This window comes from Octopus sinensis, linkage group LG6 (genome assembly GCF_006345805.1).
Source record: "Octopus sinensis linkage group LG6, ASM634580v1, whole genome shotgun sequence".
NCBI lineage: Eukaryota > Metazoa > Mollusca > Cephalopoda > Octopoda > Octopodidae > Octopus > Octopus sinensis.
In genome coordinates this window covers 66,209,154-66,227,952 of record NC_043002.1, presented here as the reverse complement: position 1 = coordinate 66,227,952, position 18,799 = coordinate 66,209,154, and the positions used below count along the sequence as shown (strand labels likewise).

The 18,799-nt window shown below is 39.8% G+C and overlaps 1 protein-coding gene across 5 annotated transcripts; it reads left to right on the top strand.

Annotated features, from left to right (window-relative positions):
• Nucleotides 1–1,093: 1,093 nt before the first annotated feature.
• Nucleotides 1,094–18,797, top strand: LOC115213352 (rRNA methyltransferase 1, mitochondrial). Of its 5 annotated transcripts, none has more exons than XM_029782291.2 (11): nucleotides 1,094–1,226; nucleotides 3,344–3,418; nucleotides 3,710–3,938; nucleotides 5,569–5,806; nucleotides 7,012–7,070; nucleotides 8,564–8,636; nucleotides 11,025–11,104; nucleotides 12,839–12,941; nucleotides 15,656–15,776; nucleotides 16,169–16,291; nucleotides 18,563–18,797. In XM_029782291.2, the coding sequence occupies exons 3-11, from the start codon at nucleotides 3,739–3,741 to the stop codon at nucleotides 18,604–18,606; spliced, it is 1,041 nt and encodes a 346-aa protein (XP_029638151.1). In that variant the 5' UTR covers nucleotides 1,094–1,226; nucleotides 3,344–3,418; nucleotides 3,710–3,738; the 3' UTR covers nucleotides 18,607–18,797. The 5 variants fall into 5 exon arrangements, with proteins under 5 accessions (XP_029638151.1, XP_029638150.1, XP_029638152.1 ...); XM_029782290.2 differs by having other exon boundaries at nucleotides 1,094–1,261; XM_029782292.2 differs by lacking the exon at nucleotides 3,344–3,418.
• Nucleotides 18,798–18,799: the final 2 nt, after the last annotated feature.

Here is an 18,799-nt window from a genome sequence, read left to right as displayed (position 1 = left end):
CTTGTCACGAAATAATGAGCGTTTAAATGAAGTTAACAGTTTTCCATCCATCTTCTCTGACTGCTATTCTCGAGGGGATCGGAGTTGGGTAGAGTCCTCAAGCATCTCCTCTTATGGTCCTTTCAGAAAGAACGGCCATTATACTTTCGGGGTAGAATTCCAAGCGTGACAAACTGAGTCTATGGATATTATCCAACAAAATAAAAGAAGAAATGCCGTTAGACCACCGATTGTAGCAACAACTCCATCTAAGAATATCTGAAGAAGGAATATTATTCCGAAATATCATATCAGACTATGGACGACTAAAGGTATAAAGCCCATTGTCTGTATTATAGAGCATTGTTATACCACTCAGAACTTTTTATTCTTTATCCAACTATGTCGTTCTTGGTCTACCCTTAGGTCTCCTATCAGTTGGCACGGCTTGAAGAATTCTTGCCTGCGATATTCTAATTTCGTATCAGTATTATCGGAGCTGTGACTTTCCAATGCAGAGAAGCCGTGGTTCGATCTGGAGAGACTCTCTCATATCCCAGCTACGCACCTCGTCGAGTAACCTTACTCTAGACATGCTTCGGAAGAATTCCATTTCGACCGCTTGTGTTCGTGATCGTAATCGTTTGATCATTAGCCCAACTTTTATGACTACAGGTGAAAATAGGGACGAAAACCGAACTGAAGATTGCGAGTTTGATTCTTTTTTTTTTTTTTAATACCCTTTCGCTTCTGGGGGTCAAATGCTGGAGCCAGCGCATTATTTTGCCAGCTTTTGCAATTCCAGCGTCTAATTCACGCTGCAATCGCAATTTTGTTATAATATAAAATTTCCAAAAGTTTCGTTTTTGTATTTGGTTTGTAAGATTCTTTATATGAGTTCGAGTGTTAAAGCACATTCTGTTGTGTCTGGGGAGAGTCATTTTCTTTTTGTGCCTGATAATGTAACACACACACCGGTAAAATTTCCACTTATTTCTTATTTTTATTTTCCTAAAATTTTCGTTGCGTCTGGCAACCTTTTCAATAGTCTTGACTCTCTAAGAGTTGTTTCCCTTGCATGCTGGTTATCACAAAAATTATACGAGGGATTTTATTCCCATTACTCCGCCAAGGCCAACTTAAATACCTAAACATTCAATGTCACACGAGGAATCGAACTCTTCGAAGGAATTGTGTGGCTTTCATGTTGTCCTTTGGCTTGACGTCGAAAAAAATACGAAATAGGAGTATGAAAAATTTGACGTGCAATTATATTCTTTCTGTAATTTTGTGTATTTTTTATTGCTTCTATCAATTTGAAAACACGTGCTTCCTTTAAGTTTTCCTTAGCATTTTGACAACGTTTACCTGCATAAGTTTTTTCTTTTATTTTTATTCCCACCTCTTCACTATTCAGTGCTGTTTGTATTTTCTGTTGAGATGTACGTTTTGCGGTTTTGATACATTCACACACATCGACAGCTAAGAACCCGCAAGAAAACCATTGCAAGGTCGCTCGACCTACGAACAATAACAACTAAATTTCCCTCAAACCACACTTAATAGGAAAAAGATACATTGGAGCTGGCTTTCGGAAATGCTGTCACGAATAAGATAGCGGATTAACAGAATCTGTAAAGCATCGGTGAAACTTTAATTTATAATTAAAAAAATTGTTTACAAAACTATGATCTCCTCCGTTTAAAATATATAATTCAAACAGGTGTAGGCATAGTTGTATGATTGAGAAGCTTGCTTTCCAACCTTTTGGATTTGGGCTCAGTTCCAGTATGTGGCACTTTAAGCAGAGTGGAAAGAAATGAAGCAAGCATGTTCCATTGAATGTGCAATGTGAGAGTGTGTGAAAGAATTAGTACAAAGGTGCTGATAAGAAAACTGAGTCTAAGAGGAATCAAATGTGCACAAGAAGACTCCACTGGTATGGACACGGTGTGTATGGATGAGGACAGCTTTATAAAGACGTGTCATTCACTTAATGTGGCTGGAACCTGTGGGAAGAGAAGAGATGGATGAAGTGGTGAAGGGTAACCTCAGGACCCCAAACCTGACGTATGAGATGACAAAGGACCAGGATTTTTGACGATGTGAAGTTCTCAAAATGACTGACGCAAAACTGAGTTGTAGAAGTGTTATGTTTTGGGTTCCCCTGCCTCATACATTATCAGCCTCTTCCCTCTGCTCCCACCAGCTCCACAGAGTACTCATCATCATCATCATCGTTTAACGTCCGTTTTCCGCGCTAGCACGAGTTGGACGGTTCGACCGGGGTCTGGGAAGCTAGGGGCTGCACCAGGCTCCAGTCTGATCTGGCAGAGTTTCTACAGCTGGATGCCCTTCCTAACGCCAACCACTGATCGGTTGGAGCTTTTAACGTGCCTCCGGCACGGAAGCCAGCCAAGGCGGCGCTAGCAACGGCCACGTTCGCATGGTGCTTTTTATGTGCCACCGGCACAGAAGCCAGTCGGGGCGGCGCTTGTCCTTCCCCATCCCCTACGAACTATATTTTCGTTACTACTCCTGCTGCTTACTGCCCCTATACTGCATCTCTCTATTTTCCCCTTCTCGTGGTTCTTGTTTCATCCACCATTCAACCCTATTCATTTTGGCAGTCTGCCTCCCACCCCTCATCTACCTTCCCATACAGTCTCCCCTTCAGTAGTTAGTGAACTGTATGGTGACCTCAATTAGGGAAGATGACAAGAAATAAGGTACCCCATCCACACTGTAAAGTGGTTGGTGTTAGGAAGGGCATCCAGCTGCAAAATCTATGCCAAAGCTGACCTTAGAGCTCAATGCTCTTAGAAACATCGGATCTTGTCAAACTATCCGTGTACAGACAATTACCACACGGCCCCAGGCTCAACATGTAGGCCTACATCAAGTGCCTGAAGGAGGTTGTGTTGCCCTGGATCAAGAGGGTGACTGCTGGAACACCCTATGTCTGGCAACAGGACTTTGCACCACCACACAATTGTCCGTCTGCCATCCAACCCATGCCAGCATGGAACAAGGACGTTTAATGATGATACAATACTTCAACTTTTATCGAATTTCTTCATGCTTATACAAAATGAGGAAAGGAATACTAATTTTCAAAAGAAATATATTTATAATCTTAAGATTAAAAAAAAAAGCTAATTTTTTCATTAAACATGTTATTACTATCCTAATTTTTATAAACATATTCACAATCTTTTCCATTGAAAACCTGTGCCTGCAAAATTTCATTTACAAACATGTATTTTCCAGAAAGTTATGACATTCATCCTGCATCTTTTTATGTTAATTTTCTCTCTGTCTTGTTTTTACTTTCTCTCCCCACTTCTCTCTGTATGTTGTAAAGCATGACTAGAGAAATCAACCAGCCACTATCAAACTGAGATTATGCAGTAGGAAGAATGTTGTAGAATCTATAGAGGTAAGAGAAAGAGAGCATCAATTTGGTGGATTCTGTGAACCATAGAATGTAAAATAAAGGGAGGGAGAGTAGTTTATCTTTTATCCTTCTGAGCATCATCATCAATCACCTCTGTTCTCCATGCTGGTAATGAGGTTGATAAAATTAATGCTAATCAACTAGTCAAATATTGAAATTGATTTAATCAATTATTTTTATCCTCCTAAGTTGTACCTATGTTTGAAATGAATTTTTTTATCATTTACACTTTGTCTCTTGTCAAATGCTTATTTTATTTTTTTCCATTTGCAGGAAAATAAGCTATAGAATTTCTCCTAAAAATGTCCTACCAGTTACCGCTTCAATTTGTCCGTTGCAGTCGTCTTGTTGGAGAGAAAAATACTAATTTTTTCCATTTAAGGCAAACACAATTGCTGCTTACCAAAGTAAAGAATGTGATATTTTCCTCCAATTTCTCTAACAAGTCTTCATTACCAGATTACAACTATAATCTTCCAGGAGAGGGGAAACGCAAGAGAAGGTAATTTCTTTCCACTTTTTTATTTTTATCATTTTACAGCTTTTTCTTTTCTACTTCTGGAATGTTATTCTGTTACACTCAAATCATATTTGTAGTTGTGAGTCCTGTGGATTGAGAGATATAATTCCCTTTGTAAGGTGAGATGTCATTACTTCTTCACTCCACTTATTCTGCTCGTGTCCTTAATTTTTGATAGGAATAACAACCATCTTTAACCCTTTCTCCAAAGTATTCAATGAGGATGTTTTTGGTTGATGGGGGAAAAAAAATCTATTTTTTAATGGGTTTTATTTAAAATTTTTTTCTTTTATCTTCAATTGGTGAGCTGGCAGAATCATTAGCAAACCAGGTGAAATGCTTAGTGGTATTTCATCCATCTTTATGTTCTGAGTTCAAAATCTGCTTGGGTCGACTTTGAATTTTATCCTTTCAGGGTCAATAAATTAAGTACCAGTGAAACACTGGACTTTATGTAATCGACTTAGCCCCTATCCTCAAATTTAGTAGAAAGCTTTATTATTATTAAGGTGGCGAGCTGGCAGAATCGTTAGCAAACTGGGTGGAATGCTTAGCAACATTTCACTCATCTTTACTTTCTGAGTTCAAATTATTATTATTACCTCCGCCTTGGCGAAGGTATTGTTTTCAGTCGTGTTTGTTTGTTTATCCATGGACAAGATACCTCAAGAACTACTGGATGAATTCAGATGAAACTTTCAGGGATGTTTGGCCTTATGACTGGCATGAACTGATTAGATTTGGAGATTGATCCAGTACCGGACAAGGATTCTGGATTATTTTTCCTGTTTTTTTACTTAATTTTTGAGATCGGTTGGGTTCATTTTTAGTATTTTCGTTTGTGAGAGCAGTTGAGTTTATTTCAGATATTCTCATTTTAAAAATCATCTCTGGCTAATCGTTAAGAGGACGTTAGTGTTGCGTTGGCAGAGGTTTGCACTCTCTGAGTGTTATTATTATTATCATTATGGTAGTGAGCTGTAGAATTGGTAAAGTGCTGAACAAATTACTTAGTGGTATTTCTTCTGGCTTTATGTTGTGTCCTGAGTTCAAATTCTACCTAGGTTAGCTTTGTCTTTCAACCTATTAGATTTTATATATGTCCCAGTTAATCACTAGGATCAATGCACCAAAATTTGAAACTATAACTATTGTTGTAATTATTGTTAAAACTTTACATACATATTTGTTTAGCAGAGTGCCATTTAGCTTCTTTCTTAACCTTTAGCACACTGCATTTTCTCTAGAGTTGTTTCCCTGGCACTGCCCTGTTGCTACAGGGGACAGATAACTCGTACAGTGACATGATGCGCCTACTGTGTGTTAAAGGTTAAACGCAGTCGTGGCAGGTACTGGTGTCATGCAGATGGCACCTGTGCCAGTGGCATGTAAAAGTACTTGTTACACTCTTGGAGTGGTTGGTGTTTGGAAGGGAGTTCAGCTGTAGAAACCTTGCCGAATCAGAATGGAATCTGGTGCAGTCTCCCAGCTTGCCAGCCCTGGTCAAACTGTCCAACCCATGCGAGTATGGATGATTGTTAAATGATGATGATGATAATGATTATGGAAAAAATTATATCTATTTTTTTTTTATATCTATTTTGTTTTACAGAAAAAACTTTAGCTCCAATGTAAAACTTATTGGTGAGATCTTGTATGGAATTCATCCTGTCCTGCTTGCACTGAAGAAAAACAGTCGTGCCTGTCACAAACTCTATATACAAAAATCTTCAGGACAACGGTCTGAACTGCTGCAGCAGATTATCTCCCTTGGTATTGAACGCAATATCACAGTGACTGCATTTCATAAAGAAGAATTGGATAAATTGTCTGGTTCACGGCCTCACCAGGTAAGCTTCATCAACTTTTGATTTTTGTGCCCCCAGTTATCATCTTCGTTATTGTTATTATTATCATCTAGGCTGCAAGCTGGCAGAATCATTAGCATGTAAAACAAAATGCTTAGCAACATTTCTTGTCTTTACATTCTGAGTTCAAATTCCACTGAGGTCGACTTTGCCTTTTCATCCTTTTGGGGTCGATAAGGTATAGCACCAGTCAAATAATGGGGTCAATGAAATTGACTTGTCTCTTACTCTCAAAATTGGTGACCTTCTTCCAAAATTAGACTGAATTGTTTTTATAAAATGGTGAGCTGGCAAGATCATTAGCATCTCAGACAATTTGCTTGGTGGCACTTCTTCTGGCTTTTTCCATTCTGAATTCAAATACTGCCAAGATCAACTTTGCTTTCCATTCTTTTGGGGTTGATAAAATAGAGTACCAGTCATGTACTGAGGTTAGTATATTTGACTAATCTCCATCCACTAAAATTATTGGCCTTATGCCAAAATTTTAAACAATTATTATTATCATTAATGAAATAATGAAGCTTGGAACTACAGAAAATTAATGTCAGTTTGCAAGTTGCAACCATTTCACTAAATATCCCTAAAACTTTTGGCAAAAATAAAAATGTCAACTTCGTTTTTGGATTTGGTTTGCTAGATTCTTTATGTGAGTTTGTGTGTTGAAGCATATTTTGTTGAATCTGGGGAGAGTCATTCTCTTTTAATGCCTTATTATTTAAAACACTCACCAGTAAAGTTTCCACTCATTTACTTATTTATTTTTCCTAAGATCTTCGTTGTGTCTTGCAACCTTAACCTTCAACATATCCACATGGTCAAGGCGGCACTGGCATCGGCCATGTTCAGATGGTCCTTTTTACATTCCACTGGCACGAGGCGCCAACCCTTTCGTTACTCTATTTATTTTGAGATGCTCTGTATTTCTCTCAATTATTTTAGATATAACAGAATTTTGTAAAATAACTTAGTTATCATTAAGCTGGTATTAGGAACATTAATTCAAAACTTATGGAAACAAGACATTTGTACTACAGGGCCAGAGCCAGTTTCAGCTGTGTTGGTAACGAAAGGGTTAAATATGATTGTACGTGTATATGTTTTGTTCAACACTGCTTCATACACCTTAAGTTATTCTTTTTATATTTTTCTTAACATCTTATTCCTATTTTTTTAATTTCCCCCAGGGTGTATGTATGGATGTGTCTTATCTTAAGATGGAGGAACTGAAGCCAGAAACATTCAGGTAATTTAATTCGATCAATACACCTTTTTATTGATTTATTTGTAGACATTTGTCATTTGCCTGTTTTCCTGTGTCACATCTCACCCACCTGTAAGGCAACCTCTTCATTGCCATACAGAACCATTTTACCATCAGGAGCTTATTTCTACCTATCAAGGATGGGTAAAATTCCTGAGGTCCATGGACGAGTTCTCTCCACCAGTCCTTGTCCCTCATCATTGCTGTCGTGATCTGCGTCTCCCAGAGACCAGTGTCTGTCCTTAGGGCATCAACATATGTCATCCTCGGTCTCCCTCTTCTAGTGTGTCCATGTAGGGGCTCCCACAAGAGCACTGAGTGCCGTATCAACTCTGAATGATGGTGGCCATGTCCAGCTCACCCCAGTCTTTGTGTTATTTTCAAGCTAACTTTTGGGAGGCTCTCGTACAGCTCTGAGTTCTTCATCCTCAATGTACACTGATTAATGTTCAGAGCCATCCTCGGCATTCTTGTGTAGCACCCATCCATCATCTGAGTGAGTTTCTTGGTTAGCATCCAAGCCTCAAACCTGTACAACAGCACAGACTCCACTTCAGCAATGAAGAGACAGATCTTCAGATCTTTATGAAGGTCCGACTTCCATACAGATTTCAAACTCAAGCGTTTTTTGACACACATCTATTTACAAAAGACTCACATTTCCTTGGTGTAATACAAGTGCAATGCCTCAGAGTAGAAACTGAAAGTTTGGAGCTTTCCCATAATCAGAGGCTGTTTTAAGGAAACAATAGATTGCTCACACCTGCATTCACCTGCACACACATATCCTTTCTCTCTCTCTCTCTGTTGATGTATATGTTAGGTAATGAAGAATTGTGAGAACCTGTCCAATCCATGCCAAGATGATAATGACAGTTGCATATGTAAAAGTCCCCCTTTGGTCACAAATGACCATAGGATTGCACCTAGAAAATTCCCCTTCTAGGCTCTGCAAGTCCAGGCAAGGTTGTTTGTAAAAGACCAACAGTCTCACCGACCCACACCATCAATGTTGTCCAAGAGAAAGGCAAAGGCCAATACAGCTTAGCAGCAGTGGACATCACAACTCATGTCTACAACTGAGTGAACTGGAGCAACTTGAAATAAAGTGTCTTGCTCAAGTACACAACATCCACTGAGCCATGCTCATATTACATATATTTTTACTTTATCCTTTGTATGACTTTTGTAATAGGATTGTTGTTCTTTCTTAATGCCAGATTTATTTTTGGTCACAGCTTCAAATGTTCATGATGGATAAAAAATTAAACTAACTATTACCAGAATCCAAACTCTATTTAGACTGAGTAAATCTGAAAAGTGTATGGCATTTTATCTGGTATCTTGACTGTCTTAGGTGAAATCGATTGTGCAGTGCATGGAGGCCCTGTTTCTGTTCATTGAACAAAAATATTTTTAGGAGTGGTTGTCTATTTTCTATATTTAATTACTTAATTTATTTCTTTATTGAACAGTCAATTATGTTTACAAGAAACTGAAAAGAAATCATCTGAGCAGCAGTTATTCTTGGTTCTTTATCAAGTTCAGGTTTGTTAAGTACTTTCGCTTTCTTTCCAACATCCTTATTGTCAATATTTATATTACCCACCAAGGCAGCAGTGAGCTGGCAGAATTATTAACATGCATTGGCAAAACATTTAGCAGCATTTTGTTTGTCTTCATGTTTTGTGTTCTAATTTCACCAGGGTTGACTTTGCCTCTCATCCTTTCAGAGTCAATAAAATATGTACTATTTGAGCACTGGGGTCAATTTAATCAATTTAACCCCTCCCAAAAACTGCTGGCCTTGTGCCAGAATTTGAAACCAATATTTATATCATCCACCACCAATGTTCCGTGATATTTTTTTCTGTTGGTACAAAGTATATGTTCACATCCATCATCATCGTTTAACGTCTGCTTTCCATGCTGGCATGGGATGGACGGTTTGACTGAGGACTGATGAGCCAGAGGCTGCACCAGGCTCAATCTGATCTAGCAAAGTTGCTACAGCTGGGTGCCCTTCCTAACGCCAACCACACCAAGAGTGTAGTGGGTGCTTTTACGTGCCACAGGCATGGAGGCCAGTTAGGCAGTTCTCATGCTCAAAATGTGTTTTTTACGTGCTACCTGCACAGGAACCAGTCCAGTGGCACTGGCAATGATCATGCTCGACTGTTATAAAAACGTAAAGTACTCTCTCATGTGCCAGGACTCATAGGGTTAGTTACCCATTTCCTTGGCATATAAGTGACCAAGATCATAACATTCCTCTTGAATGAGACACCAGTCCATTGTAGGGTCACTTATTTACAGCTAAGTGGAGTGGAGTGTTTTGCTTAAGAACACAATGTACTGTCTAGTCCAGAAATTAAAACTTTGATCTTGTAACACCCTCACTAATAGGTTACAAATTTTAAAAATTCAATTTCATCTTTCCTTTGTGCACTTGTTATAAAATGTGTACACATGCATAGCTTGCAGGAAACATCAGCCAGCCACTCCTCTGTAATTTCATTGAGCCAGTGTGCATCAATTGTTCCCATTCACCTTACAAAAATCTCACAACTCTCCACTTCATCATCATTATCATCATTTAACATCCATCTTCTATGCTGCCATGGTGTTGGATGGTTTGACTAGAGCTAGTCAGCTGGAGAGCTGCCTGGGCTCTGCTTGTCTGTTTTAGTATGGTTTCTACAGCTGCATGCCTTTCCTAATGACAACCACTTTACAGAGTGTATTTTTTTCTGTCACACCAGCACAGGTGCTATTTATGTGGCACCAGCATGCAAGTACTCTTTTCATGGCACTAGCATGGATGTTTTTACATGTTAACTGTATATTTCTTTATTGCCCACAAGGAGCTAAACATAGAGGGGACAAACAAGGACAGACAAAGGGATTAAGTCGATTAGATCGACCCCAGTGTGTAACTAGTACTTAATTTATCGAGCCCCAAAAGGATGAAAGGCAAAGTCGACTTCGGCAGAATTTGAACTCAGAATGTAACGGCAGACAAAATACCACTAAGTATTTCACCCGGCGTGTTAACGTTTCTGCCAGCTCGCCACCTTACAATCATAAAAATATATATATATATATATAAAATGTGTGAGTATATGTTTGTGTGTCTGTGTTTGTCCCCACAACATCACTTAACAACTGATGTTGGTGAGTTTACATCCCCATGACTTAGCAGTTCGGCAAAACAGACTGATAGAATAAGTACTAGGCTTACAAAGAATAAGTCCTGGGGGTTGATTTGCTCAACTAATGGTGGTGCTCCAGCATGGCCACAGTCAAATGACTAAAACAAGTAAAAGAATAAAAGAAATGTGATCAGTATTTGAATATATTCTGAACCACTAAATTTTGGTTAAAAAACGAGGTTTTATGATTACAGGGTAGGGTGGGGAAATGATCTACATCAATGTTTTCCAAAGATTTTTTTGCCATGATCCATTTTATTTATCTCGCTACCCACTGAATAATTAACGATTCAAGTCAAGTGAGTATGTGTGTGTTTGTCGATTGCCTGAGTTGTTGATGACAACTAGTTATTAAAATAGCTTGCTTACCTGCCACATTGTTCCAGGTTCAGTCCCACTGCATGGCACCTTGAGAAAGTGTCTTCTACTATAGCCTTGGGCCAACCAAAGCCTTGTGAGTGGATTTGGTAGACAGAAACTGAAAGAAGCCTGTCATATATATATATATATATATATATGTCTACCAAATCCACTCACAAGGCTTTGGTTGGCCCAAGGTTATAGTAGAAGACACTTGCCCAAGGTGCCACGCAGTGGGACTGAACTCGGAACAGCCACTCCTATGCTTATTATAAAAATACGCTTGTATAAAAAAATATTTTTCTCTGTTTTCATTTGTTAACTTTTTGGTTTGTTTTCTAATCCAGTCTTCCTTTACTTTCAGGATCCCATGAACTTTGGTGCTATTTTACGCAGTGCATATTACTTTGGTGCAAACAAAGTCATTTTCTCAAAAGAAAACAGGTGACTTATTTTAATTTGTCTTGGAGCGAATTTTCCATTTTGCTGGTCCCCATGTAAAAAAAAAACCAAGTACATTCTATACAGTGGTGGGCACTAGGAAGGGCATCCAGCCATAGAAATCATACCAAAACAGACAAGTGGAGCCTGGTGCAACCCTCTGCCTTGCTAGTTCCTGTCAAACCATCCGGTCCATGCCAGCATGGAAAATAGATGTTGTTGGTAGTGTTTTGGTGGTATGATTCAGTCATCACTGTAAATAAAGCACTCAGTGCTTACTTAGAAGAACGAGCGTCACAATAGCTATAGCTTGAAATATGATAATTGCAATAGCTGTAGCTTGAAACCTCAGTTTTAGATAAATAAATACACCTCTGTGTGTGTGAGTACATTAGTTTAATGTGTACTTGTTAGTTGAAGGTGAGATGGCATAATACACAAACACATCTGTGGCTGTAATTAAAGAATGAATATTATATGCACAGTAGGCGTAGGAGTGGCTGTGTGGTAAGTAGCTTGCTCACCAACCACATGGTTCCGGGTTCAGTCCCACTGCGTGGCACCTTGGACAGGTGTCTTCTACTATAGCCTCGGGCTGACCAAAGCCTTGTGAGTGGAATTGGTAGACGGAAACTGAAAGAAGCCTGTCGTATATATATATATGTGTGTGTCTGTTTATGTGTCTGTGTTTGTCCCCCCAACATCGCTTGACAACCAATGCTGGTGTGTTTACGTCCCCGTAACTTAGCGGTTCAGCAAAGGAGACCGATAGAATAAGTACTAGGCTTACAAAGAATAAGTCCTGGGGTCGATTTGATCGACTAAAGGCAATGCTCCAGTATGGCCACAGTCACATGACTAAAAGAGTAAAGTTTGTATAAAAACTACATTATTTTTATTATTTCTTCTGAGTAGATTGCAGTGGGTGGTGAAAATTCTGTTTAGTTCCCCTTGGACCAAATATTTTCAGCTACTCATCTACACCTGCTACATATGGCTGTAGGGATGTAAACACACCAACACCAGTTGTCCAGTGATGGTGGAGGACAAACACAGACACACACATATATATATATATATACATACAACAGGCAGGTTTCTTCCAGATTTCATCATCATCATCATCGTTTAATGTCTGCTTTCCATGTTGGACGGTTTGACTGAGGGCTGGCAAGCCAGAAGGCTGCACTAGGCTCCAATCTGATCTGGTAAAGTTTCTACAGCTGGATGCCCTTCCTAATGCCAACCACTCCGAGAATGTAGTTGATGCTTTTTATGTGCCGCTGGCACGAGGGCCAGTCAGGTGGTACTGGCATCATCAGTCAAATCCACTCACAAAGCTTTGGTTGACCTGGGACTATTGTAGAAGACACAGTGGGACTGAACCTGGAACCGTGTGGTTGAGAAGCAAATTTCTTACCTCATAGCCATGCCTGCACAAAAGTATAAAGGAAACTAACAGTGTGCTGTAGCACTTTTAGCTCCTTGTTCATTATACTTGGGATTGAGAAAGGCTGAAAATCCTCATTTTAGATTGAGGGGACAAAGAGATTGCTGGGTGGGAGGGATTGCTTGGATTTCGTGTGGTAAATGTTCAACCTGAACTGCTGTTGTCTAAGAGTTGAGGTGGGAAATATGGCCAAGGATGCCAGTGCCACAGGAATGCAGTCCTTGGGGAAGCAAGATTGAGCAGATTACTTAACTCTATTTTCTTACTGTCTTGAATTTTGGTTTCAGTTCCATAATAAACCCTGTGGTGAGCAAAAGCAGTGCTGGGGCCTTAGAGTTGCTTCCAATGGCATTTACCAACACAGAACAAACTCTGATGTCTCTCTTAAGGGTAACTTAACTTCTTATTTATAAATCTTTCTTTATTTTGTTTCTCTATACAGATGTAGACTGGCTCATTGTAAGACAAACTCCTACTCTGATTTAGGCAAGTGTTGAAATAAAAGGACCGACCATATGTACGAAACCAATCAATTATGACTGATTGGGTGGGTGCTTTTTACATGCCACCAGCATGCTGGCAACGGCCACAATCATTTGGTGCTTTTTACGTGCCATCAGCACGGAAGCCAGTCAAGGTGGTGCTGGCATCGACCAAGCCCCATCCATACGTGGTCGATGCCAGCGCCACCTTGACTGGCTTTCGTGCTGGTGGCACGTAAAAAGCACCAACCGATTGTGACTGTTGCCAGCCTCCCCTGGCACTTGTGCCAGTGGCACGTAAAAAGCACCCACTACACTCACGGAGTGGTTGGCGTTAGGAAGGGCATCCAGCTGTAAAAACACTGCCAGATCAGACTGGAGCCTGGTGCAGCCTCCTGGCTACCCAGACCCCGGTCAAACTGTCCAACCCATGCTAGCATGGAAAATGATGATGATGATGGTTTCCTGATTATCAATAAAATTACAAAAGCAGCTGACTAGTCTTATTACTTACAGGCAAACAATACAATTGTGCTTTTTCAGAGAGTAAGCTGTAGAAAAAGATTAAAAAATAGTTATAAAAGAAAGCTGTAGTTTTGAAATTCACTAATTTTAGTTAAATCAATGAAAAAGCAAACTCAACAGCAATCATGTTCAAAATCGTTCCCCTGTTTTAGTTATCTTCGTGTGCTCAAGCACAGCTGCCTGAACACATCATCATCGTCTTCGTCGTTTAACATCCGCATTCCATGCTAGCATGGGTTGGATGGTTTGACTGAGGTCTGACGAGCCAGTAGGCTGCACCAGGCTCCAATCTGATCTGGCAAAGTTTCTACAGCTGGATACCCTTCCTAATGCCATCCACTCCGAGAGTGTAGTGGGTGCTTTGTTGCACTCATTGGACTGTGACCATGCTGGGGCACTACAAATACAGTCCCAGTACTTACTTTTAAGTCTTGTACTTATTCCATGAATCCCTTTTGCTGAACTGCTAAAAAACCAGCACTGGTTGTCAAGCAGTGTCAGGGGACAAACACAAACATGAAGACACATACACACATGTATATCCATGACAGGCATCCACTATTTGTTTACCAAATTTGTTCTCAAAGTAAACTATAGTAGACATGTGCCCAAGGTGCCATGCAGTGGAACTGAACCCAAAACCACCTGGCTGCAAAGCAAGCCTCTTAACCACACAGCCATGCCTGTGCTTATATCCATAATTTATCTGGAGCTTGTCATGAAATCATTAGCTATTAGATCAGTCGCCCAGTACTTTAATTTTGCTGCTTTTTCTGTTGGTTATTTTATTTGTGATACAATGGCTGTGTGGACAAGGTCCTAAACCTCTTTCAACATGGTCTTCAATTCAGACCTTACTACAGACATGACTCCTTCAGCAAAAAAAATGTTATTTTGCTTACTTGACTGTTACAATAGATACTACTATAAAAAATAAACCACATGGTTCCGGGTTCAGTCCCACTGCGTGGCACCTTAGGCAAGTGTCTTCTATTATAGCCTTGGGCTGACCAAAACCTTGTGAGTAGATTTGGTAGATGGAAATGAAAAAAGCCCTACTGGCGTATGTGCCAGTGGCACATGAAAAACAACATTCGAGCGTGGTCGTTGCCAGTGCCGCCGGACTGGCTCCCGTGCAGGTAGCGCATAAAAAACACCTTTTGAGCGTAATTGTTGCTAGAACCGCCTGACTGGCCCTCTTGCTGGTGGCACATAAAAGCAACCACTACACTCTAGGAAGGGCATCTAGCTATAGAAACTTTGCGAGATCAGATTGAGCCTGGTGCAGCCTCTGGCTTATAAGTCCTCAGTCCAACCCATGCCAGCATGGAAAACGGATGTTAAATGATGACAATGATGATGTGGCATCAGTTAGTTTGACTAAAGGCAGTACTTCAGCACGGCTGCAGTCAAATGACTGAAACAAGTAAAAGAATAAAAGAATGCATATTACCACTCTCCCTATCCTTGTAATTTTAGCTGGACACCAACCTCCCATGTCCCCGAACACAAGGCAAATGTAAGTACATGACTGCCATGCCTGGTGAAGCTGCAACAACATGGGTGCCACCTCCTACAAATAGAACAGGTTTGTAGGGGCAGAAAGAAAGCATGAACTTTTAAGGGCGGCAAGCTGGCAGAAACGTTAGCACGCCGGGCAAAATGCTTAACAGTGTTTCGTCTGTTGATATGTTCTGAGTTCAAATTCCACCGAGGTCGATAAATTAAGTACCAATTACGCACTGGGGTCGATGTAATCGACTTAATCCCTTTGTCTGTCCTTGTTTGTTCCCTCTGTGTTTAGCCCCTCGTGGGCAATAAAGAAATAGGGAAGAAATGTGAACTGTGCAAGTCCAGAGCCAACCCTTTGCATTCAGTCCCAGCATACCACCAGAGTTCAATGTGTGGCAGAGCCTTTTGAGCTCGCATCAGACTGATTGACCACAGCCAGACGCACCATGCCCTGTCCTCTTCTCCTATGTGATGTCCTTGGTTATCATTGACAAAGACTGTCAAACCATCCATCTCATGCCAGTATGAAAGATTGATGTCAAATGATGATGATATATATATCTTCTTTTTATTTTTTATTTACAGAACCTAAAGAAATATGGATGGAAACTTGTAGGAACTGTTGGTAAGAATTGTGAGTTTGAGGGAAAGACTTTGAAACAAATTGGAGATATCTGCCTCCGTGATCCAACAGTACTCATTGTTGGTAAGTCATGAGATTTTGGTTGCTATTTTCTGATGAATCGTCATGTTATTTTATATTTCAAACTCTAGCTTAATAATGAGAAAATCACTTTACTAACTTCATTATTTTCAAAATTAATTGAAACAGACAGTCCAACGGAAATTTGGTAACAAAAAGGTTAATGTGGTTGCTTGTCTTGCTAGAAATAGAAACTAGATCACTTGTTTTTGTCTTAGTAAATGAAGAACATATATACTGTAATCCTAGACATATTATGAATAAAAGACATGACAGTAACAGCTAGAATGCTCTTGATTGCAAGCCTGCTTGATCTGGAATTAAGTTTGACCTGAAATTAAACAGTAACATGCGTTATCTACAAGTCACTGTATGTAATCATTTATCTCTATTAGGTAATGAAGGTACTGGTGTCTCCAAACAGATGTTGCGTTTGTGTGACCATCTGGTGACAATCCGTTCCCATGTGGACAATGAACAGCTTGATATTGATTCCCTCAATGTGTCAGTAGCCACAGGTGAGTACACAATTTTATTGCGATATTTCATTTGTCAAATGTTAGCATGCCAGGTGAAATGCTTAGCAGTATTTTCTCTGTCTTTACATTCTGAGTTCAAATTCCACCAAGGTCGACTTTGCCTTTTGTCCTTTCAGGCTCTATAAATTAATTACCATTTGCATACTGGAGTCGATCTAATCAACTGGCCCACTCCCCCAAAATTTCAGGCCTTGTGCCAAGAGTAGAAAAGATTATTTTATAAAGCGGCAAGCTGGCAGAAACATTAGCACGTGAGGCAAAATGCTTAGCAGTATTTTGTCTGTATTTATGTTCTGAGTTCAAATTCCGCCAAGGTTGACTTTGCCTTTCATCCTTCCGGGGTCGATAAATTAAATACCAGTTGTGTACTGGGGTCAATATAATCAACTGGCCCCTTCCCCAAAAATTTCGGGCCTTGTGCCTAGAGTAGAAAAGGATATTTTATTTGTCAGGAGGTGTTAGTGTACAATAGTTGTGCTGAGATATTCGGGCATCCTGTCTCCACCTTTTTCCCAGCTACTTCCACCCACTTGTATATAATGCAGCGTAGCCTTGTATCTCCTTAAAAGTAATCAAGACACTTGGGCTTGTTGCTCTATCACACTTTAGCTTCTCAGCACCTGGTATAGAACCATTTACCCCTTCTCTTCCTCTCAAATAGTGTGGCTGCCCCTACCATTTAGTCATGGAGGCTTTTTCCTTCTATCTGTTCTTTTCTTGCAAGTTCCTTACATGGTGACCTCACCAGTGCTGGTGGAACGAAAAAAAAAGTGCTCAATACACTCAGTAGAGTGGTTTGCATTAGGAAGGGCTTCCAGCTGTAGAAGCCATGTTGGTGCAGCCTTGCAGCTTGTCAGATCATCCAACCCATGCCAGCATGGAAAAAAAAAAATGTATGTTAGATAATAATGCTGAGTCCACAGCTTATTTCATTTCATGCATTCTGCTATTGCTCCAGAGGGAAAAGGCATGAACACCACAACTACCATTTACTTTATCATTGATCGATGGATGAAATGCAGACATTGTACTGCATCACCAAACAAATACTCCCATCACTTATTTGTTATATTCAGTAGATTATAGAAAATATTGGGGTAAATGGATGAGGATGGCTATTCTGCTGTTCGGAATGTTATAAAGTTCACTTCTTAACCACATGGTTTCCGATTTAGCACTCAGTACATAGAGCTTAAGACAAAAATTTTCAGCTGTAAGCCTCTGGCCATATATATCCTTGTGAGTGAATTAAGCACTGAAAACTGCAAAAAAAATGCCTGTTGTGTGTGTGTCCTTGACTTGAGACTGCACACAAATTGTAAACAAAATTTTCCTTTTTACAAGCAGAAATATTTGTTTACAAACTTCCATGGAAACATGCCTGGACTTAAGGAAATGTTACCTCGTGTATGTGATCTTAATATGCCCTATTTGTAAACAAGCTTTACCATCATACAAATGGTGACGTCTGTTTGCAGCCTTCTGTGAAAACCTGTCTACATCAGAGGAAAATGTTACTGTGGAAACAAGTGAAGGTTGGCAACAGGAAAAGCATCCGGCCACAGAAAATCTGCCTCAACAAATCTCATCTGACCCATGTAAACATGGAAAAGATGATATTAAAACAATGATGATGGTTGAAGTGGAGAATCTAGTGGTGATTAACCTTATAAGAGGATGCGGTTCAAAATGATTGAAAACATGTCATTTTTCACCTATGGGGGTATCCTATGTTGGTTATAGGATCAGAAGGCATCCAGATGTTAAACATTGGCTTTAACAAAAGAAAATATAGTCAGGAAGCCTCCATGCAGTCACACAACCTTATTTGAGATTGCAGCTACATCACCATCTAATCAAACCTTACAATCTTAAAAACTTTTTGTACAAAGTGATATCAAAAAGTTCTCGGACTTGTTCTGTAGCACATCAACAGATGGCAGCAGACGGTTGCATGTACAGTGAGAGATAGCAGTGACCTTCACGAGACAATGTGTTGAGTCATGTCACACTGCTGCTCAAAGTGGTGATCCATGGACCAGTGCTGATCCACGAGCCATCAGCTGCCGGTACACTGCAAGTTTCCAGAAAAGAAATGTTATAAAATGCTTATGTAATATTGTATTGTTTGTTTACAAAATAAATATAAGACAATTTTTTTTGTCAACGCCATATACCCACAGGCATATGTCATAGTGGTTAAGGGTGCTTGCAGACTTTTGGTAATTTTTTCTTTTCTTTTTTTTCTAGGAATACTGCTGCATTCACTGAAGAAAACATCGCAGACGTCTTAAAACTGCAACATTAAAGAAGGCCATTCAATCATTGACCATTAATCACTATTGTACAGATGTACTGTTTCTACATCTTCACCGAAACCAACCTAAAACATCTCCCAATCCTACTTCCCCTCCCCACATATGTCTACATGTTAAAACCAGACATCAACTACATCAATGTCACCAGTCTAAGAGATGGCACAACATC

Bases quoted from the DNA above. Each gene is read 5' to 3' on its own strand.
- LOC115213352 (XM_029782292.2), top strand. From the start codon at position 3,739: ATGTCCTACCAGTTACCGCTTCAATTTGTCCGTTGCAGTCGTCTTGTT. The intron at 7,071-8,563 runs GTAATTTAATTC...TTTATTGAACAG, and splicing joins CTGAAGCCAGAAACATTCAG to TCAATTATGTTTACAAGAAA. The intron at 8,637-11,024 runs GTTTGTTAAGTA...CTTTACTTTCAG, and splicing joins TGGTTCTTTATCAAGTTCAG to GATCCCATGAACTTTGGTGC.